At 37.6% G+C, this 23,795-nt stretch overlaps 1 protein-coding gene across 3 annotated transcripts; it reads left to right on the top strand.

Moving 5' to 3' along the window:
- The first annotated feature begins 5,100 nt into the window (after positions 1 to 5,100).
- Positions 5,101 to 19,384, top strand: THUMPD2 (THUMP domain containing 2). 3 transcript variants are annotated; one of them, XM_039320904.1, is made up of 10 exons: positions 5,101 to 5,464; positions 7,186 to 7,318; positions 7,974 to 8,371; positions 10,050 to 10,127; positions 11,586 to 11,638; positions 12,267 to 12,354; positions 12,994 to 13,065; positions 14,858 to 14,972; positions 16,485 to 16,602; positions 18,187 to 18,342. In XM_039320904.1, the coding sequence occupies exons 1-10, from the start codon at positions 5,336 to 5,338 to the stop codon at positions 18,200 to 18,202; spliced, it is 1,200 nt and encodes a 399-aa protein (XP_039176838.1). In that variant the 5' UTR covers positions 5,101 to 5,335; the 3' UTR covers positions 18,203 to 18,342. The 3 variants fall into 3 exon arrangements, with proteins under 3 accessions (XP_039176838.1, XP_039176836.1, XP_039176837.1); XM_039320902.1 differs by having other exon boundaries at positions 5,102 to 5,464; positions 18,065 to 19,384; XM_039320903.1 differs by having other exon boundaries at positions 5,326 to 5,464; positions 7,190 to 7,318; positions 18,065 to 19,384.
- Positions 19,385 to 23,795: the final 4,411 nt, after the last annotated feature.

Genomic DNA, 23,795 nt, shown 5'->3' with positions numbered 1-23,795 from the left:
AATGCCATCCTGCCCTTTTCTTTATTTGAGTTCATCTGCAAGATCACTTTCTCCCTCATTACAAGGAGGCATACTTAGGGCACCCAAGACTGGCAGCTGAGGAATCTGCTATAAGATATCATGATCAACTGTGGACAGCCTACTGAATAAGTTGGAAAAGTGGTCAGCCCAGCAATTTTCCAGTCTTTTCTGGTCTTTGATTAGGCATGCCCCATCAGATGATAGCAAGGGGGAGCATCCTGATTTAGAAAGACCCTAAACTTTATGGTTCTTTAAAACTCTCTGGTGGCATGCATAGCATTCCACTTGCTCAGCCTTTTTCTGCCACCATTCATCCTGCATTTCTCACAGTTCCATCTGTACTTTAAATTGCTGTCCTTAAACTTGTCTTTCTTTGGAACAAATGATGGATCATTCTGCCAGTCTGCATAGGACTTGTTCTTTGCCTGGAGGGCTGCTAAAATGAGATTGTGGTTTTCATCAGACTAGTCTTAATGCCCCCAGGTTTTCAGTCCAAATATAGTTGTTGCAGTCTGCATGATGACATCTTTAAACTGTGTCTGCTTTTCAGAACAGGTTCCTACAAGTGGTAAATTGTTGCAGAGGATTTGACATGATCTGGGTCTTGTAGTCTGCTTATGTTGAATGATTTTCTAACAGTTCTTGGTTGCTTATAGTATAAAGGAGCTATGAGTAGGTTGAGGACCAGTCGAACCAGCATGTGATCTGTCCAGCACTCAGCACCTGGCATGGCACAGGTGATGGTGACATCTTTAAGATCACACTGACATATTATGACATGATCAGGTAGGTATTAATGTTTGGATCTTGCTGCATCCAGCTTGATATGTACTTATTTGCAAGTCTGAACATAGTGTTAGTGATGCACAGGTTATGCTTGGCACATTTGCCAGAAGCAGCAAACTGCTGCTAGTTTGTTTTCCCATCCCCATGTCTCCCAAGGACTCCATCCCAATATTGCTGTCTGTTTCCACCCTAGCACTGAAGCCATCCAGAATAACTAGTCTGCCACTAGCAGGTTCCCGTAGAAAGCTTCCTTGTTTTTGTCTGGACTTGGGAGAGTTGGTGTGTAGGTATAACAGTTATGATATACCAGACTTGCAGAGAGGAAAGCAGAATTTCATGATGCATTCATTTATTCCAGTGGGTAAAGAAGGAATGCTGTTCAGCAAAGCAGTTTTGATTGCAAAACCTACTCCATGAATCCTTTCCCTTTGGTTTCCCTTCCCAAAAAATGTATATCCACTTACTACTTCCTGTATTGAAGCCTCATCTGCAAGCCTGGTCTCACTATGTGCAGCAAAGTGAAGAGGGCTGCTTATCAAGCAAGGTATGGACATTTCAAATGAGTTTTGATTCTTTTTTCCAGATTCTCAACTACTAGGGGGAGATGATCTACTAGCTGCAGTTAACTAGCCAAATGTTATTGTGGAGCAGGCAATTTTTAGAGTGCCTTTCTAACTCTACTCCTCATGCAAGGATGGGCAATGCTATCTTAGAAGGGCTGCCAAGACACCCTGGATGCTGCTGAATATCTCTGATTCCCCAGGTACAGAGACAAACAACCACTGGTCCAAGAATCGTCCACATACAGATTTGTGATTACAATTGTCAGTGGCCATCTTCACCTGTTGCTTTGCCATTCCTCAAGCCGCAGGACTCAAGGAATTAAATTAGGACTGATAGGATTTGCAGATGACTTGTAGATGCATTGCACTACAGAAAGCTGTGCACAATTGAGCTTTAAGTAGAACAGCCATTGCATAGGGATAGTGCCACTCTTGGCAGAAAAGACCTTGATCCAGCGGCCTGGAGAAACATTATGGTTGGAGACCTCTCCTGCTACAGTGGATAACCAGGTTGTCAGTGTCTTATTAGGCTCGTAGTGCTCCACAACACTGCTGGGCCTCTCTGTTAGACCAATGGTTGATCAGTCTTCTCTACTCAATCTGCTAAGGTTAGTATTCACACAATTGGATAGACACATCTAGCATCTCACAGAAAATTGAACAACCATCAGCTACCCTCACCTGTCTGATGAGATGGTTTACCAGGATGTGGCCACTGCACATGTTACAGCTACTTGGAGCCACAGGTGAGACCTGACTGCCAAGTGGGGACCACAGGTGAACAAGTAGTCCTGAAAAGTGTGGCCTGGTCCCTCCACCAGAAGTGTTACACCTCCCTAAACACCCTATACACCCCACTTGACAAGTAGTATACTATCCCAATCTATCAAACACCCCATAAACCCCACTTGACAACTTAATGTACTATCCCAATCTTTCAAATTCCAATTGAAAAATGAAAGAAAAGATCATCCAAGGCAAATAAAAAACTCTTCACTTCATCTTTTTTTTCCTTAGTACTACCCAAATTATTTTTCTTTCATATTTGCCGATAGTTACAGTTCCATTCCTGGTATTTGCAGAAAACAGAAATATACATTCACTTAAATAAAACGGTATCTAATTTCATCAAAGAGTAAACCAAAACAATCACCTACTAAATTTTTTGATATGTAGTAGCATTTATTAAATATTTTACTCTGATCTATAAGTACCAGGCGGAGAGGCCAGATTCAAATTTCACCTCCCCACTTTTAGAATTAGTCAGGAAGTACATTTTAAAAAAGCAAGAAAATCCAGCCAGTCTATGTAATTCAGTCTGGATATGAAGTGTTACTTTTTTTTTTACAAATTTCATCCCATGTGATCATTTTTGTAGATTAGTTGCAAAAGAATCCTTCTAGACAATGATGTGAGATTATTCTAAACAGAAGCCAAAATTCCGATAATGAGTTATTGAGCATTTTTGCTCATTATCAGGAGTGAACATGGAAATCAAATGGCAATAGTACCCTCTAGTGGTTATAAACTATAACATATATGCTAGTTTTTCATTTTCAAATTTTTAGTCTGCTAGTCCTATGTCTACATAACTGCATAGTGTCCCATCTTGGAAAGGCTTCATTAATTTCAAAAGGATAGCCAATAGTTGCCTTCATTCCTTGGCTTGTATGAATAGGCCTGTGTAAAATAGGACACAAATATAAAGAAATTCATGCTGATGGGTGTATACAAAATCCATGCACCAATACAAAGTGTTTTCTTATTTATTTTATTTAGAAGATTACTAATTCTTTTTTAGAAACACATAAAACATGCCACTTAACTTTAAAACCAAGAAAATAAAATCATAATCAACAATATTCACAGATATATCTAGTACAAGACTGATTCGGGTATAATACAATATAAATAGAAAAACCCTTGCTGCCTGCAGGAAAGACTTCAACGAGGTGATCAGGAAACATTTGTAAAATACATATCCCAAGCTGTGGCAGAGAGATACTCTATTAAGAAGGCCAGTAACCTGGAATCTACATACATGTTCCATTTTGAAGTAAGCAACTTTTGTGCAAAGTACAGAAAAGTATGAAACAGGAATTCAAAGGAATTAACTCATAAAGCAAGAAAAAGAGAGAAAAGAGAAAAATTCTTTCTAAATGTAATTTATACCAAGTTATTCACTGTATACCTCAAGGTTTTTTTATACTTCTACCACCTCCACAGATTCAAAGTTCCTTTTGTCCTTTAAATTTCTTTTTGAGGTTCTCAATTCCATCTACTAGAAAATTTCTGTTAGGACATTTCCTAACAGTGAGAATAATCTAACCACATTATCTTTAGTCTTCCCCTTTCTCTCAGTTGTCATACAATCTGCATTCAGCCTCTCCATGTGATCAAACCATTTCAAAATACTTCTTTCAAAATGATATTTCCATTTTGTATTCAACCAATACTCACTCAACCTCCATTCATTCTCGACGCTATCACTTCTTGGTAAGATCTTGATGCTCTAGGACAGGGATGTCAAACTGCCAGCCCACAGGCAGTTGCATCATATAGAGGCTGCACCCACCCCAGCTCCGGCAATGGGAAAAAAAATTGTGATACATTGCGACACATCACATGTTGCGGCAAGTTTGACACCTGTGCTCTAGGATTACATTGGCTATTTTGGCAGCTCAGCACACTCCTGGCTCATACTTAAGGAGTCCACTAAGATTCCTAGATCCCTCTCACATACTACTGTTGAGCCAGGTACCATCTATTCTGTACCTATACATTTGGTTTTTCTTGCCTATGTGCAGGATCTTTGTTTTTCTCACTACTGAATGCTTCTTGTTGGATAAGGTCCAATGTTCAAGTCTATCAAGCTCCTTCTGAATCTTGAATCTATGTTCCAAAGTGTTCACAATCCCAACCAGCTAAGTGTCATCAGTAACTTTGATGATTTCCTCTTCTATAAGGTGACCAACTTTTTTACAATGAAAAGGAGGACACAAATAAATCGAAGAAAAAATATCGTAAATAAAAGAAACATTTTATTCATTGCAACAATAATATAGACAACTTGCATGTGCAAAGTTTGCCAGCCGGGTGTTTTGATGCGCTCAGCAGCAATTCCTATTGGCTTTCGAAAGCCAATAGTGGGAGTAGCACAGCTCATGCAAAAGTTGAAAAAAAAAACCATCAAAAAAGGTGCCTGAACGCCGTTCTGAGCTTCTATGAGAAAAAAAAAGCCCTGCAATTGGTCTTCAAATATCGAAAAGGAGGACATGCAGGAGGACACTTTTCCAGGGAGGACAGAACTTACAAAAGGAGGACTGTCCTCCCTAAAGAAGGACAGTTGGTCACCTTATCGTCTATCCCCTCATCTAAATCATTTTTGAAGATGTTGAGCACTAGGCCTAAGACAGAACTTTGAGGTGCCCCTACCTGGTAGGCATACATTTCTATTTCCTTGAGATGAATTTGATACAATATGGGTAGCAAAATACTTTTCATCAGATCTGAATAGGAGGTGGAATGATTTTTCCAAAATGTTCTCCCTAGCGCTAAAAAAAAGCCAGCCTAAGCTCACACCTCACCAGTCTGCTCTCCTGATTTTTTCCTGACGGGAAAGGTCGCAGTTCGCCTTTAAGGTGGCGCTGCCATGCTATTGGACTGAGTAGCAATTACTTTTTATTTTTTTTAAAAAGGAATTAGATTTCGCATGTTAAAAGCGCAGAGGCAGAATAGCTAAATCTCTCTCAAGATCCCCAAATGCAGTTTGCCGCCCTCCATTGGAAAGGTAGGATGACCCAGCGCCAAAAGCACAAGGCAACTCAGGAAGCAGCGTCTCTGCCTGCAGGAGGCAAACTTCTCATTGAAGTCCCCTCCGCAACTAGGGAGGAAAGCGGAGGAAGCGTCGACGTAGCGGGCGGGGGGGGAGTGCTGACATCGGTTGTTCCGGCGACAAGGCCCCAATGGCTGACGGAGGAAAACGGGAGAGGCCGAAAGAGGGTCGCCGCTGCAGTCGCTATTTTTGCACGGCGGGACGCGGGATGGAGCCCTTCTTCATCGAAGAAGTACAGGCTCGTTTGGGCGCCACTCAGGTGAGCGGTTCCACACTCCTTAGGCCGCGCCGGGCTCGATCGATAAAATAACGGCTTAGTAGCTTGCTTTCCTCGCCGCAAAAACTATACGGAGAGGGAGGCAGCTATAGCGGTCTTACATTGAGGTAAAGCCTGGGTCAACTGCTGGTTTGTACGCTCGCTGCTTCGGAAGACCAGTTCGTGCAGTTAGCCATGTTTATTCAAAAGTCGCACCGCGCGGTTTGGCGTCCCAATGTAATTCTGCGTACGTTTCTCGTGCCGCGACTATGTTTAGACTCTTCTGCACCTCTCGTAGCCTGCGTTACATCTTACCACATCTCACTTCAGTCTGGTGTTAGAAATCCCATTTTTAACTGCTTGTGACATTTAGGCCGAGTTATAATCATTTGCGTTACTGGTCCACATGTGCAAAATCTGGATTCTAAAATCATGAGTTCTTGAGCTTTTAATAATTAAGTGGCAGATGTCAGGGAAAGGAACTTAGGTATTCCTTTACAGGCAAGCTGGAATACCTGGATATATTGTAGCTATTGAAAGGGCAAGAGTTCTTTGCTGGAATAAATGACAACAAAACAGTGATCTGTGGTATTTGTAGAGGTGAACTGCAAGTTTTTGATTAGTTAAGTGAGAACTATTGTTGCTTTCAGGGATGAAAATTCTTCTCTTGTCTATGTAACTGTGCATCTATATGATAATTGTAAATGCTAATTTATTTATTTTTTGCTTGCACCAAGAGATAATTTCATCTTTCTAGTGTAAAAGTTACATTAGTGATCACCATTGCTTGGTTTGTTGTCTAAGTCTTAAATTGAGTTTAGAATAATTTTCAGTAGGAAAAACTATCTACCTTTTAATTTCCCATATTATGGGACTTATCACAGGATGCTTGAAAAATAAGAAACCAGTCTATAGCAAGTGATAAAAAATGTTTTTATTAAATCCAGGCATTTGCGAGAACCTGACTTAGAGCTTTAGGAATGTTCAGTTCTGTGCATATTAGTTCAGAACTAACTTCTGTGTAACAACAGTTTTACTCCATAGAGAATATTATACAGAATTTCAAAAACTGTAGGGATTTTTTCATGTGGAACATTCCATAATGTGAGCCCTAATCTCACAGTTAGGCGGTTGCTTTGTATTGTGCCAGCAGCCAGATAATTGTTCAACAAGTAGCACTTATGATTATCAAAGAGAAAAGTATGTGCAACCTAATTATATTCTATATTAAAAGGTAACACATTATCTTTTCAAAATCTAAGCTTCTCAAGGCAAGGAACAACACTTTAAGAAAAGATACTTAGAAATTTGAAGGAGAAGGGCAATCTAGAAATGCAATATATATAAATTGGTGATAACAGGCAGTATAACAATACTATTAATAAATAATAAAATGAATAGTTGCTGCCAATGTTTGAAAAAGAGATGTCTTATGTCAAGTAAATCTTTGTGCAAACAGACAACAGGAGACACTCTCATGTTATATTGTCACTTAAACTGCTAAAGGGACATTGATCACCAGCTGCCTATGGGAAGCATTGCAGAAGATAAATGGAATCAGGCAAACACAAGCATCCCTCTTTGCCTCTTTTCATAGTACCCAGTGCATTTTATAAACAAAGTCAGCTGTTTGTATTAATCCATTAATAAGGGTAATTTTTTTTAAATCAATTCTCAAATATATATCCAGTTTTATTTATTATTGGTATGCATTCTCTTACAAGGTAGAATATGTAGCAGGAAAAGTTTTCTTCAGTACCAGTGTTGAACTGAGTATGTTGAAGAAATTAAAGTCGGCTGAAAGATTATTTTTGCTGCTGAAGAAATGTCCTCCACTTTCCTTCTGTGGGAATAAAAGTAAGAGTCTTTTATGTTCTTGTGTTCCTCTCTTTGTTAAAAGAATGCATTAATTTTCAGTTAGGTGCTTCATTCCCAACTACTTTTCAGGTATGATGCTTGTTTAGTGCTTTGCATGCAAAATAATAATGTCTAGGCTTCATTTACTAAGTAGATAGTCATGAAATTAAAATGTTGCTTGGGATGCCTTGGAAGGAACATACAGTACTCTTTTGGATTTGTGAGCTCCAATACAAAACCTACCTCCTCAGAAAGTAGTTGCTTTCTGAGGATTTTGAAAAGAGTTATCTGAAGTTTTGGAAGAAGAGAATGAAGACATTCTAATTTCTTCTGAACAGCTTAATACCAATTTCTTGCAACTAGCATTTTAAAATTAAGTGATCATTCTAATTCAGTGGGGACTTACTCTCATTCAGTTTGCTCTGGATTTTAGTTTAAATTGGCTTAAAAATTTTTGCTACACAAAAGTTTTTTTCGTGTATTTTAATTAGGAGGCATGCTGGCGAATTTATCAAATTTACAAAGGAAGAAGTTGGCTTGTTACATAACTGGAGCATTACAAGTATAGAATCTAATTGGAAATCTTGTCTTTTGTTTTTAGATGTTAACTGATATGATAAAATGTATGGACTAATAGTTTACCATTTTATTTCAGGAAGAATAATCCAGGATGTTCAAAAACTTGTAAATGAGAATCCCAGATGTTGGCTTCATACAATTGCTGTCTGGAGAAGTCTTTACGATCAGGCGGCAAAGCAACGAAACTTCTATCAAGAATACCCAGATCCCAAAAAACTGAAATTGGAAGAGGAAAAACATATTGAAAATGAAAAGCAAAAAACGCAAATAATATTAGAGACAGATACTATTAAAAATCAAATTAAAGATCAACAAAAATGTGATACACACAATGTTTTATTGCCTCAGAGCAGACTTTTTCTAGAAAACACTCCTGAACTTATCCAAGACCAAACTATTGTTTGTGATAGTTATTTTAGTTTCAGAGTATCATGTCGTTGTAGTGGAATACTTGCAAAATTATTTACTGCCCAGGTATGTAAAAGACTATTCATTTGAGAGCTCAGGAGCTGCTAAGCTTCATGAAAATTGAAGGGTAACATGTAGGTAACAAATGGATGTATGAAGAATCTAAATATCTTACAATTCTATAGTCCAAAAAGTATCCACGATATGCTGTGTTTTCCAGATTTTATTCTTTTTAAACATGCTAATTCACAATGTTAATTCTCTGCAATTATATCTGTGACAAGCTACTCTTGTGTTTAAGAGTATATTCAGCTGCACAATGGAAATGGCTGCTAACTCATTGTACATACAGTTTACATATTGTATTGCATGTCAAACACAAGGCCTGGGGGCCGGATGCGGCCCGCAAAGTGGTTTCATGTGGCCCACGAAGCCATCTGGAAACAGTGAGGGAACGGCCCCCGCTGCCTTGGCTCTGGCCCAGGCCAGCTGGAAGCCAATGTACAATTTTGTGGTGGCCATCTTGGCACTTGCTCTGGTGGACCATGCCTTGGCACTTGCCCTGGTCCCACCCCCTCCTGCCAGAGACCCTCAGATCTGTCCCACTCCTGCCCAGGCCCCCATAGGCACCCTTGATGCGAATGATGTAGAACTGGCCACGCCCACCCAGTAGGCCATGCCCACCCAGTACGCTGCACTCACTCTGGCCACACACACACACACCCCGGGCAACCGCAATGCTGATGCGGCCCTCAGTGAAATTGAGTTTAACACCCCTGTTCTATTGCATGGAAAAATACATTTATTACATTTAAAATAACATTATCAACCACAATTAGAACCAGCAACTCTGTCAGCTAGCAACACAGTCTCATAATGAAGCATTACATGACAGTCACTTTTAACTTCTTGCTGCATTTCCCATTGACTATTTGTCCTGAAGCCAACTGTGAAGCATACAAATTACTATGGAATGCTGCAACAATTATAAATGTATAATGGTTGACAAGCACCCAAATCAGGATCATATGACCATGGGGATGCTGCAGTGGCCACAACCTTGAATCTCTTTTTAGTTCTGCTGTAACTTCAAAAGTAGTTGAACAAGTGGTCAGTAAACAAGGACTACCTGTACATCCATTTGAAACCTGCCATCAAAACAGTTAATTTTCTTAATAATTGTACTCTCTCTCTAGATTATTCTGGAATTGTCAGAAAGAATATTTAATTTACTCTATGCATAATTCATAATTATATTTTGTGAATGACAGCAACATAGACTAAATAGCACTGCTTGAAGGTGGTGGACATTTTGTGTTCTTAAAAGCTAAGCAGCTGTAACTTACTCTTCTATGCCATCTTTTGAAATTCCTCTTAATTGTCAAAAGGAGATGGAGGACAAATTAAATGTCAGTACTATCATTTTGAAAGCTTTCCCAGTGTGTGTATGTGTGTGTGCATACACATATAAAATAAAAATAACTTGCTAGATGTTTTGCTGTCTTAGAGCTTTTTTAAAAAAAAAAACAATCCCTTTCATAACCAGATAAACTGAAATAAAAGTAATTGAACTTGGATGGCTTGATTTCAGTAAACATGCATAAGGTAGGGATATAAAATATGTCTTATGGCTTCTATAATATTCAGCATAACTATTTTCTTTGCTGTTTCTTATTCTAAGAATCTACATAATATGCTACCTACCCAAATAATTCTCATGTCTGATTTGTAATTGTTTTTTCAGGAATTGGGAAAAATTATCGGAATAGCTCTTATGAAGAATTTTGGATGGAAAGCAAATCTTAGAAATCCTGATTTAGAGGTAATAATCCAAGTTGAATTGTTAGAAGCTTTGGGCTTTGCCTTCTTCAGATATCAAATAGTCTCTGAAATATGACTGGAGGATATTTTTATATGTATTCTTGTTAATAAAAATGAAATCTTATGTTACGCTTGTAGAATTTAGCTTCCTTATATTTTGATATCTTTACGTTCCTGTGAAAACAATCAATAGCCTATCTGTAGTGGGGAAGTATTGCTGTCTTGTTTCATTGTGAACACTCATAGTCTGGAGCAAGGGTGCTCTGCCAGATTAATCCCATATGGATCTACTCAGGAATAAATTTTAAATGATTTTTGTAGGGTTTATTCCTCAAGAAGTGGGTATAGAATTGCAGATCCAGTATACTAAAGACACCCTATGGATAGATATAATCCCATCCAAGCTTTTTTAGTTAAAAAAAAACAACCTGCGAATTCCTAGTTGCAACATAACCTGTCTAAATTATCATCAGGTAAAAGAAAAGGAGATTTGGAATTTAAATAAAAGTTTGCATTTGCTATTTGGGAGTAATAACAAAAAATACCATAAAAGTCATCTGCTTCAGGTGATTAAGAAAATATGCTGCTTTATGTTCATAAAAGATGGCCATCCAGCCTTTTTAAAAATATTTACATTTTCTGACGCAAAGAAAAGGAAATTAAGTATTCCTGCAAAGCTGTATAAGAGAGGCATGACAAAAATCAGAAGGGGAGGAATCTTAAACATAAAAAGATGTAAGAGAATAGACAAAATATATCATTGAGAAAAAGCACAAGGTGTGGACACTTCAACAAATTTTATTAAACTGTAAATTAGAGAAAGAATAAAAAATAAGAGTGCAATTTTTTGAAAATGTTAAAAGAAATATAAACTTATTAGAGAGGAAAACCTTTGAACCTAATCACGACTGAAATCTGAAAAAATTACAGAAATCTAAAAACAAAAGACAAAGTAAACAGTGCTCTAAAAATAAGGGATATAGATAGAATTTGAAAAGTGGCAAACCTTAAAGATAAAATCTAGACAATACTTCCACATTACCTGTAGGATCTACCATTTAATTCATTGAACTTACTTTCACTGTCCTGAATTCTGGTGGAGAATATTCCTATGGGCAGCAAGATTTGCAAATAGTTTGTAACTGTCACTAATAGAACATTTCTGCCACTTAAATTCTTTGGACAAAAATATTTGGCCGGTATTAATTTGGGATTTTGTACATTTTTCTCTTCTTCTTCGATATCTCTATTACTTGTGTTTGCACTGATCGAAAAGCAGAAGTAGTGATCTCAATTTTGTACTATGTCTTATACAATATTCCTATATTATAGGGATATAATACTTATATGCATTTAAGGATGAGATTGCTAAATATATCCTTGAAAAAGTGACTGAGATATCCTATTGTTTTTTCAATTTGCAAGTAATTCTTTATTATAAATTTTCATTCCCTTATAGATCTTTGTGCATCTAAATGATATTTATTCTGTGATTGGGATCCCTCTATTCAGGTAGATGACTTTACAAATTATTATTCCTTATTTCTCTATAAATACTGACTTTTCTAATAGAAAACATTCTCCTCCCAAAAAAACATTCCCCCCAAAAATGATTGGAATGATTTTTGTTCTCATGTTGTTGACCTTGCAATAAATTGATGAGAAATATTTTGTTGCAATAATTAAATGTTTAACATGGTAAAACTGTGGCATTCTGTGTCATATAAAAGTATAAATAACTTGGAACATCGTACTTGAAACATTTATACATTTATATTTCCCTAGGGTATGTAATGTTTTATTCATTGACATTTAATCATATAGATTGGTAGAGGTGGGAACAATTGTCAACATGTGAAAAAAAGCAGTGCCAGAATTTGCAGAAATAAATTTAAAAAGAAGTCCCCCCCCCAAACTGTTTAAAACACTGCAAATATAGATTGTGTGTACTCAGTATCCATATAACTCTAAGTGACGTGTAATTTAGAGACATGGAATATGGTATATTGGGGAAAAGATGAGAATGAAAGGAAACAATCCTGAAGAGAAGCATGTCATTATTGACACATTGTGTTAGAATTGTACATGTGCATTGAATGTTCTTATTTTTATTTAATTAAGTATATCTTATTATTTGCAGACTTCCCTTGGCAAGTCGAGCATATATTAAAACCGCTGGATTGCGATCTACCATTGCTTGGGCTATGACATCACTTGCTGAAATCAAGGTAATGAGCAAAATAACCATTCTGGTTACTAAGAAACTATTATGGGACTTTTATAGGCGCATTTGAAGCATTTAAAGTAGGTGAGAGCTGCATGGTTTGCAATTTCCTTAAATTCAGTGGGACTTAATTTCTTAATAAATATGCAAAAATGTGTGAGCAGTTCAAATCAAATTAAATTGTCTATTGTCTCTTGGTTTTTAATCTCCATGGTGTATACAGAGATAATTACTATAAAATTGCTATAAGGATTATTGAAAGGTATGAAAAGGAAGGTAAATATTCAAATGTGCTATGTAGATGGAGAAAAGTATTAATGTCAAATCTAATTTTTGCTTGCTTAATTTATAGTACCGTATATGTCGGCGTATAAGACGACTTCCAGAAGCGCTAAACTCGGCGCCAAAGACGGGGGTCGTCTTATACGCCAAGTCGTCTTATACGCCGGAAATACTGGTAGTTTCCGGTGTATAAGACGACGTTCTAGGAAGGCGACTCGGCGATAAAGACGGGGGTCGTCTTATACGCCGGGTCGCCTAATACGCTGGCATATACGGTATATGCTGTACATTTTTTCAAACAAAGGAACAATTACCTATAATGTATAGATTGTATTGAATTGGTTTTTCCCTCTCTTTTCAGGCTGGGGCATTTGTATTGGATCCTATGTGTGGTCTAGGTACAATACTTTTGGAAGCTGCAAATGAATGGCCTGTAAGTTCTGTTTTTTAAGAAATACCTTTTTTTTTTGTTACTTTGCATTACAAGTCCTAGTGTCCTCACAATTAAAATCAATCTTCTAAATCAGTGGTTCTCAACCTTTTTAATGCTGCGACCCCCAACCGGTCGTAAGTCGAGGACTACTCAACCGGTCGTAAGTCGAGGACTACTCAACTGGTGCAGCACTGTTTGCAGAATGGGACTTTCAGCAGGGCAGAGACAGCCTGGACAATTCCTATTGGCTTTTGAAAGCCAATAGAATTAGACTCTATTCAAGAGCGTCTATTCTATTGGCTTTCAAAAGCCAATAGAATAAAAGGGAGTAGCACAGCTAAGGAAAAGGGGGGGGAAATGGCAGACTGCGTTGTTTGGCGACCCCCATGAAATGGTCGTTCGACCCCAAATGGGGTCCTGACCCACAGGTTAAGAACCACTGTTCTAAATGGTTCTTAGAAATTTTGTGGGATTCAGCTTAACATTCACTCAAGTACAAAGTACTAATCCAAGTAATTAGTATTGTATTACTAACTGTGTTATAAGAAAACTATTATTCTATCAACTATTGCTCTTTGTTCATAAATTTTCTAAAAAGCTTCCAGATTAACTTAATTATTAGCTTACCAGTTACCAGTAGACAAATTTAGAATTTTTGAAGTCAGAGTATCAAACTTCCTTTGAACTTACATCTCCTAAGATCTTAGACACATCTTTATTTTTTGAGTCAGAGTCTTTTTGTTTTTTGTTCAAAAACAAGCTTATTACAAATTAAAACAGGCTGAAATAACGTCTAAAGATTACAGATATAAATTAACAGATTTCTATGTGTGGACTATAAAATTTCCTTACTGGAAATAAAAGACATAAAAAAGAATAAGTTTTTCTTTCAGAATAATTGAAATAATTTATATTAAGTTTCCTTTTATATTTATATTATCTACAGATAAATATAGATGGATAACTTGACTAAACATTTTCTTAAGTATGACATAATCTGTGTCAAAAAAAAATTATCAGTATATAATCATTTTGAGCCAGATTAATCATTTTCTCAGTTTTTGAGATCTTTCGCAGAAACCCAATGAATTAATGACTTTAACTCTTTCCAATTTATGATCCTTCCTATCTCTGGTTTCACTGATACTATGAAAAGCAAACAAAAGTTAAAAGCTTTCATTTCATGTAGCTTATGTGATCAGATTTTATTTTCTTGGAGATTTGTGTTATTTTGTTCTGAGAATTGCCCTGTATTCCTTTCTCCGAAGAGAAATTGCAAAAAGCAGCTGCTTGGGAAGAAGTTTTTCTGTTTTATTTGGGTCAGAAACACCACAAAGCTTGTTTATGGGACAGCTGACATCAGATTGGCACATCAGCAGGGTTTATATACATTTTTTAGCGTTTGGTGTGAGTGAAATATATTTTTATGACCATAAGAAAGCAAGAAAATAAAGCTTTTATGGCTAGAGGAAATATTTGGTTTGTTATCTTCTTTATCAGCAAAGATCTTCCTGGCCAGGCAGAAGTGCTAAATTCCTGGGCCTTTTCAGATTCCTGCCTGTCAGTGATCTATTGCCTTTAAGGAAACATTATATTTTATGAGTGGTGGCAGATTTCTCTGACTCCAGACCAGAAGGCTGTTAAGGGAGGGTGGGGGGGAGATCAAAGGATTTTTAACTTCTATCAATTTGATTCACAGTATTTTCTTCCAACTCACATTTTCCAACACTGACTGGCTATTTTAACAATGTGTAAAATTTGTTATTAATATAATTGTTTGTTTCCTCTACAGAATGTGTATTATTTTGGGTCGGATATAAGTGATTCACAGTTACAAGGAGCCTACTCAAATATTAGAGATGCAAGCCTGATAGATAAAATTGAACTATTTAAATCTTCTGTGACTGGTAAATATTAACAAGAGCACTTTGTTAAATTACATAAAAATTAAACCATGTTATATATTGTTCTATGTATTAGATATATGTATTGCTTTATTTTTTATTGGCTTGCAAAGGTTTTCTTTATAGATCTAGAATGTAAGTAACAAACTCTTTTTCCCAGAATTGTTCTGTGCAGTTTAAGCACTTGATTTAATATATGTTTCTTTAGAATTAAGGTTCAGAACTGATCCTAGTGTTTTTTCAGATAATTAAAGAGGATTTATGATAACAAATTCTGATCAAGATATGAGCACGTCTTATTTTTGCCTTTGATAAGCATGTTTTAATGTTAACATCTCTTTGACTAGGGACAACAATGGAATAGTATACAGTACATGGGAAGTGAGGTGTTGCCCAAATTTACTTTATGAATTTTTGTCGGTCTCCATTTTGCCTAGCAATTATTAATGCTAATTGTGAAGGTGTTAATTTGAAAAGAAGACAGTTTGGTTCCAGAAATGTTTTCTGTTATTCTGTTCTGGGAATTTCTAACAATGCTGATTGTTCTGCCTATGTGATACTTCCAGCAACAAAATGAAGAAATACTATGTTTGTTAATTCCCACTGTAGCCCTGTAGAAATTTGGGGGGCCCTATGAAACTCTACACAAGGAGGTATTGGCAAAAACTGAGTCCCATACAGTATATTGTCTCTGTCCCATGTATAAATGGAAGTTCTAGAATAATAGAAGCCTAAATAGAATCCAGGACAATATTCCTAACATAAAATCCCTTCTCAATGAAATTCCATACATGGCCCAGCAAACTTTGAGGCTTTTAAAGGACCTCTTAAAAATAGAATTATGTAAATATTCCATGTTTTCTTTTTATATTAAAATATTGTTACCCAGACTAGGTAGAGATTTCTAGGGGGTACTATAATTACCAATCTTCTTTTTAAGATATGGATTTTCTTGAACTTGTTTTCAGTCTGTTCATTCAAGAAAATATTATATAAAGATACTTTATTTGTACATCTTTGAATTTCATATTCATAAGCCTGCACATTGTATACAATAAGCCAGATTATGAACTAAAGGCTAAGTTCTCTGTTGCAGGCCATCTGACCCTTGATCATCTGGCTTTTTGATGTCCTGCAAGAAAGTGGCAATATCTCATTTAGAGTGAGCTACAATACATGGCCATATTGGGAGCCGTATGGGCCAAAGATTTATGTTTTGCTGTTAGTTTACTTAAATCGTATCCACAGTCCCTTAATTAATCTTGTTTCTTCCATCATAATATGTTTTGTTAGATTTATTATTTTACATTCCTACCTTATAATTGCAGTTCCCTTGAGAACTGTCAGTATGTACTGTATGATATTTTGCAATGGGTTGTTTCTTCCTGGTTATATTTTTTTAGTTTCTTCCAAATGCAGAAGAGTGTAACAATTAAAAATTTCATTCCCAGGTAGTCTTTTAAGTTATAATTTTGTCTTAGTTCAAGTGCTTTTAAGTGTGCTTTATCTCTGCAGAATTACCTTTCCTGTCAGAAAGTATTGATGTCATTTTGACAGACATTCCATTTGGAAAAAAGTTCAAAATAACAGAAGACATGAAGTTCCTTCCCAGAGTTTTTCAAGAACTTGAAAGGTAAATGAGTCAAATTATCTGGAATTCAAGAATTAATATTAAAATGAGGTTTGGTGTATGACATGTAGGCAAATACACATCATAACTAGATAAAAACTTGATTGTAGTTATCTATCTTCTTACATAAGTAATGGTACTGATAAAGGAGAATATTTGAAGCTTAGAGTCAAATGAGGAGTCCTTGGTACTCTCTGAGCTTTGTTGTTTATTTGCAGACGTTTCATTGATTTCTAATCAGTGGTTGGAGCACTGGTGATATTACATAGTTTAGTAATGGAACATCTGCAACAAAACAACCAAGCTCAGAGAGCACCAAGGATCCGTCATAAATAATAGTTTCAAATAGGACAAAAAATACATTGTTGGTAAATGCTAACAAGCTCAGAAGGGCTGAATCTGATCAAATTGTATACCAGGACTCTGCTGATGTTGGTAGTAAACGAGAAGTCACAGGGTACATACTGAGAAATATATAGTAAAGGAAATATTCCTGACAAAGTTAATTCGGCTCAGATGGGGGAAAAATGTTTTCAGAATATGCTTGTTATTTTCCCCAGGACATTGACTGTAGCCTTAAGCTCCCCAAGTATAGGATACTGTTATGTATATATATTCCTGAAACTATTGTTACATTTAGAACAGCATCCAGTTGTACAGTTCTTCCTTACATTTACTGTAAAGCTTATAGTACTCTCTTGAAATCTCTTCCTCTCCAATCTCTGCCCTGCAAGAAGCAAAGGGTCAGACAAAAGAGAGATTACCTACAGAAATTTTTCCCCTCTGCCATAGAAGGGAGAGATTAGAAAGGAAGAATGAGTGCTGTAAACTATCTGCATAGTGTGCCTGCAGCTCCCAGGCTGCCAGTTCAATCACATTGTTTTCAATGTATAGCGGAGCAAACAGCTTACTCTCTTGCAATCTCTTCCTCTCAAATATCTATTTTATAAGGGGAGAGAAAATAGTTCAGGCATAAAACAACATGTAGTGCCTAATGGCAATCACAATACTGAGGGATGCTGAACAAGTTGTAAATGGTTGTAAATTGGCCATAACGTTATTTTTTCAGCACCATCGGTGACTTCAGGCACTGAAAATGTGATCAATCAGGTTTTTTAAATGCCAAGATTTGGGGGGTTCTTCTATTGGATTCCAGTTGAAAGTCAAGAAATCCTCATTGACATTTATTTCAGCTGGATAATAATGGATACAGTAATTAAATATAATAAAATACTGGCCCATATGGGAAAAAAACCCGGAATTTTATGAAATCTAATATTAAAATCTATTTACCAAGATGTTTACTGAGAGGCTTTCTCTTGGTGTATCTTACCATATAGAAAGGTAAAGATAAAAATAGAGAGATTGTAAACTACTAGATACTCTGAAAGTTTCTTATAAAATGATAAATATTATTGAAACCAAGCAATAATATCTTAGTTAACTACTCTCTGTTGTTTTTCAGGGTGCTTTGTTTTGGAGGGACTATTGTACTGTTACTTAGTCAAGAACTCTATAAATGTATTTCTAATGGTATTGCCCATGGCTGTCAGACTGAGAGATCCATCTTTGCAAAATCTTCTACAGATTGCAGACTAAGTGATTTGATATCAGTTGAACAAGATACCAAAGACGAAAGTATTAGTTGTGGTACTGTTTCCCCCTCATCTCAAGATGCAAGGAAAGAACACCTCAGTTATAAAAAGGCAGATCTTGGTTGTCTGGTGTTCATAGAATCCTTTGAAGTTAGTCTTGGCAAGACAAATGCATTCATATGCAAGTACAAGAAAATAACCTGAAAGATCTTAGAGGTAGCAACAACAGGCAGGTATGTATAAAACACACATACATTGATGGAGTTGACAGTCAAAATTGCATAGCAATCACAGCACAAGATCCCAAAGATTATATTAGGATCTGTAACTGAAAACACTGGGCTAAATTTAGATGTTTGAGCTGGAAGAGGCATGGTTGCTAGTCCAGATAATTAACAGTGAGATAGCTTTAAGGGACATTATTTCTCAAGGCAGTCCTCAAGATAACCAACATGATGCACTCTCTGAAGTAGTTGATAATAGTCTTGCATCAATTCTTGGCATTTACACATCACCATTTTGCAATATTAGGCAAGGATCATGCTTGGTGTGTCATATAAAGTGCATTGTACTATATTGAATTATATTCTGCCTTCATGGGAATCGTGCAGAATATAAGTGTTCTTTGGGAAGATATTCAGAAGAAACTTCTGAAATAGCTTTCCTGAATGCCAGTTCATTGCTGAGCATTATTCAGAGCATGGGTAATTGCTTTTCATAATCTTGTGTTATGGATCCAGGAGATGAGGATTCCCCATTAATGGAAGTCCTTTTTATATTAATTGTTATTAGACTGCAGATTTGTGCCTAAAAATCATAATGAATCCTGCTTCAGGAATCAGTGCTTTGCAGCAAGAAAATCCAAACTCTGTTTTTAGTATTTTTCCTGGAATTGTATGGGAAGTCTCTGAAAATACAAAACTTCAAAAAAAACCCACCTGAATCTAAGAAGATTAATTTTGCATCCATGTATTTTTGCACACTGAGAACATTTTGGAGGACAGGTCTCTTTTTACACAAATTCATAATTTAACTAGTAATAAAAGGACTAGATGACCTCCAAGGTCCCTTCCAACTTTACTACTATTATTATATTATTATTTATTTGTATTCAGAAAGAAAGATAGAAGCAAAAAGAAAATATGCAAACATTCCTAATAAAATAAAGACATTTGGTCTAGTTCAAGCAATTATATAACCTACTTGGTGGATTGGAAATTATATAAGTGCCTGTCAGCTGTTTTAGCAATTCTGATTCAGGCACATTGAGCTGTATTATGCTTCCAATGCTATATGTTTGTGGTGGTCTCCCATGGAAAATGAGACACGCAGACAGGTGGTATCTCGGGATGAGAGCCCAGAGCTGACTCCAGCACCCTCTTTTATTGTTACTAAGGTTTTTACATCACACAGCATAATCAAAAGACGTATATAGGGGTGGTTACAATGTATCAAATAACAGACACTCTCCAGATACAAGGCTACTGCAGGTGTTCTTATCAGAGTCTGTCCAAAAGGCTGATGAATGTATCCTGTGTCTGAAACAGTTATCTCAGGCCCTTGTGGGAGATGCCCATGGATAGATGCCCATGGACATTTGTGCAATTAGTCCCACATCTCCTGCTTTTCTGTTTTTTTCAATGTTACTCACTTCCAGTTCCAGAAGGGATCTTGATTCACTGATTAAGGCATCCTTCCTAGTGGAGGGCGTAACATTTTTGCACATTTGCAGGAGGGAGGGAATACATTGAATGCAACAACATAGCAATACAAATAATATCAAAATGGTTACTATAATAGAAATCAAAGATCGTAGCCAGGATCCATCCGGTAGCCAGGACCAAAGGGCACCCCAGATATCCACGGTGCCTGATCCATCACTGCGTAAGGGATTATTTTGGAGCAAAGATTCCATTTTTCTAGCTGTAGCAGAAATATTAGGTTGAAAATCATGTATATACATACAACAATGAGAATGAATTAAGGCACATACACCGCCTTTTGCTGCTAAAATAATATCTAAAGCATACCGATTTTGCAAAACTACTTCCCTTATTTCCCCCATTTCTTGATTAATCATTTTAATGCTGTTAATTGTTTCATTAAACATATGAACAGTCCAATTGTTAAGCAAATGAAGGTCTCTATAGTTCATGGCAACTCCTAGATTGGGTAGAATCCCTCTGCTGATTTGAGTCTCTAAACTACCACCCAATGTTAGGGGTGGATCCGAGGAACCAGTATCACGTTTGTTCCGCAGGCGTCCATCAGGGAGATGAGGCAAGGCATATACAGCAGGAGTCAAAAGGCCCAGTGTACAGGTGCCTTTCCAATCCTTAGGCACCTGGCGATAGGCTCTACGGCCACATAGTAGCCACATATCGGGTAACTCATAATAACCCTGGTGAGACTCATTAGCAAATGTTATTATGGATTCCATGTCAAGGCAAGCCATGTAGGTACTGATGTTTGTCCATTGATTGCTTTGATAAGTGTCATTTACCTTAGTAAGGTTGCTTTTGATGGATTTACATTTCTTTGCTGAATTCCATATAATAACTTGTTGACAATTACTATAAGTTCCCAAATAAATGGCAGTACGGAATAGTCCTGTGCTATAAAAACAAAATCTGGCAGGTTCCATTATACGAGCACCCACAGCATATGTCATATTCAATGTCTCTGTAGTTATGCTCCACAGCTGCTTCCATCCTGTTTCATTGAATGGAATGGCATGGAAAATAAGACCACCACGACTGTCACCAGGAATTTGCATGCAGATCCAACAGTTCGTGACGTTAAGTGTAAGAGCAGTGCGCCTGGCATCCCGTACAAAAGCATTAAAGGCCCACAGTCCCTGATCCTCATATGCCTGGCTGAGGTGGTGTACGTTGAGCCATATAAGGACGAACACAACGAGCTGGAGTCCAAACGATCTCGCCATGGTCGTCTATTGCAGCATAGCCTCGACCCCAAGTAATGAGGGAGGCAGGCCCTTTCCAGGTGGGATCAGGCAAACGTCGATAGTATACCTGGGGGCGTGAAGAATCTGTGGGAGAAGCAGAAAAATGCCTGCTTGCGGCAGTTGAGCCAGGGGTGCCAGAAACATTCAAAAAGTTTAAGGTAAAAAGTACAAGATTAAGAGTGTTTTGTATCCCAGGCAAGCCGGGGGTATTTTCCCCTTTCTTTTTTGCATGCATGTCTAGAGCCCTTTTTATGGTCTGATTGGCTCGTTCCACGATCGCTTGACCAGTGGAGTTATATGGAATGCCAAATTTATGAATAATAGACCAGCGAGAGCAAAACTGCGCAAAGGAGGTGCTGGTGTAAGCAGGAGAGTTATCAGTCTTAATTTCTTTTGGATTGCCCAGGGTAGAAAAAGTAGGAATACAATGATTAATAACATGTTTAGCAGACTCACCCCTTTGAGGGGTGGCCATAATAAAACCTGAATAGGTGTCAATGGAAACATGCAAATATTTCCAAGGGGCAAATGGCAAATATTGCGTAACATCCATTTGCCAAAGTTGACAGCTCTGCGTCCCTCTTGGGTTGACCCCTTGAGGAACAGAGTGTGCTTGGAGGCTGCAGGTGGGACATTGTTGTATGATAGCCGCAGCCTCTGTAGCTGTTAAAGAAAATTGTTTCATTAAAGCCTTCTTATTTTGATGAAAATATGAATGGCTGTCCCATGGAGTTATGGGAGATAAAACAAGGACGGAAACGTCCTGGTGAGTGGAGGCGGCCGAAGCGGCAGCATCCGCCTTGGCATTGCCTTCGGAGATAATACCAGGGAAAGGTTGGTGACTTCTAATATGAGCAGGAAAAAAACAAGTAGAGCGGGAATGAAGAAGGGATTGAAGTGTGAGAAATAGACTGAGGAGAGAGTCATCCAGTGAGGGTGACACATATGAATCAGATAAAGAGGTGAGAACTTTATATACATAAAGACTATCTAAAATAAGATTAAAAGGTTCAGAAGAAAAAGTTTGTAAGGCCAATATTGTAGCAGCAAGTTCAGCACGCTGAGCAGAAGTTTGAGGAGGAGTAATTTTTGTGTGCCATTGTTCACCCTCCTTCCATACACATGAACCATAAGTCTTGCTACCATCAACATACAGGGTGACAGCATTAGGAATGGGAGAGGAGGAAATGGGAGAATGCAGAGAAATTAAAACATTATTAAGGAGTTGGAAGCGAGGGTCAGAGGGAATATGACAGGAAACAGATCCTGCCCAGTCAGCAAGAGAAAGTTGCAATACATCTGAAGAGTATAATTGAAGCAAGTGCCTTGGGGTTGATTCCCCTTTTGGATTGCAGCTGCAAGAGTGTCCATTTGAAAAGCATTGGTTCCCACAATGCGACAGGCTTTAAGAAAGTCTGCCAGAGTGGCCGTGGGACTGGAAACAATTGGTTTAAGAATGGACTGGCAGTCTGCATTTGCATATTCATAAGCCAATTTTATGAGGATTTCATTTGCTGCATCTCTGTTTGAAATTTGATGCTCAATGGCAACTTGCAGGCAATTCACAAAGTCTGCATAGGATTCAGTTGCAGTTTGGCGAATGGCAGAAAAAGATTGAATCGGGGTGCCAGACTCATCAACACGAGCCATGGCAGAAAGAACACAAGCATTAATGATAGGAAATGCAAAGGGAGTAAAAGTTAGAGCTTGAGCATTGAGGGTAGTAAAATTGCCTTCTCCAAAGAGTTGTTCTGCTGTGTATTGTGAACCTGGGTGATTAGCTCTCTTTTGTGCCTCTCTTTTATATTCAGATTCAAAGACTACGTATTGTGTTCCGTTAAAAAGCATGCGGAACAGATCTTTCCAATCTTGAGGCAACATTCTATATGCACTAGCAATTGAATGTATCAGTCCTCTAGTATAGGGACTGGTTATGCCATAATCTTTTGTAGCCTTTTTCAATTCTCTGATCATAGCCAGGGGAAGTGCCTCCCAACCCACTATTAACCCTGTAGCAGTCTGTTGGTAATTAACAGGGAACAACTCTGTCTCGGATAGTTCAGAAACGCTTAAATCACCATTGTTTAAAGCCTTTTGAAAAGCACCACGCATGATTCCAGGAGAGAGAGAGAGAGAGGAGAGAGGAGGCAACGTGGCAGGAACAGGAGAGGTTGTTTGCTGTTTATCAGAATCCATAAAATTTGCAGGGACAGAAGGGTTAAAACCAGCTCCAGGGGGTAAGGGAGTGGCCAACATAACAGACGGATTTTTATACAGTGGAGGATCTAATAAAGGCTGATGAGGCAATTCAGCATAGGTTTGAATCAAAGTATAGGCAATTTTCCAAAGGCATAAAATCTCTGGGGGGGGTTCTCGGAGACTGGTGGAGAATAGTACCAATTTTCCTCCATGTATCTATTTTTAAAGATCCAGACTCCGGATAAAATGAGCAGTTAGCCCATACGTAAGCAAGCAATTTAGCAGCCTCAGATTTAGAAAGGTGACGGGTTAATTTCTGTTCCTGATCAGTAAGATATTTTTTCCTGCCAAGTAGCCTCAGCTCTTCCACATGCTGCTTTTGAGCGTGAGACATTCCACCCCCCATACTTACGAAGAGGAGTCAGTTGCCAGCAACT

This window comes from Crotalus tigris, unplaced genomic scaffold, assembly GCF_016545835.1.
Source record: "Crotalus tigris isolate CLP2741 ecotype Arizona unplaced genomic scaffold, ASM1654583v1 scf7180000023713.2527936, whole genome shotgun sequence".
NCBI classification, from domain to species: domain Eukaryota; kingdom Metazoa; phylum Chordata; class Lepidosauria; order Squamata; family Viperidae; genus Crotalus; species Crotalus tigris.
This window is presented reverse-complemented; position numbering and strand designations above follow the sequence as displayed.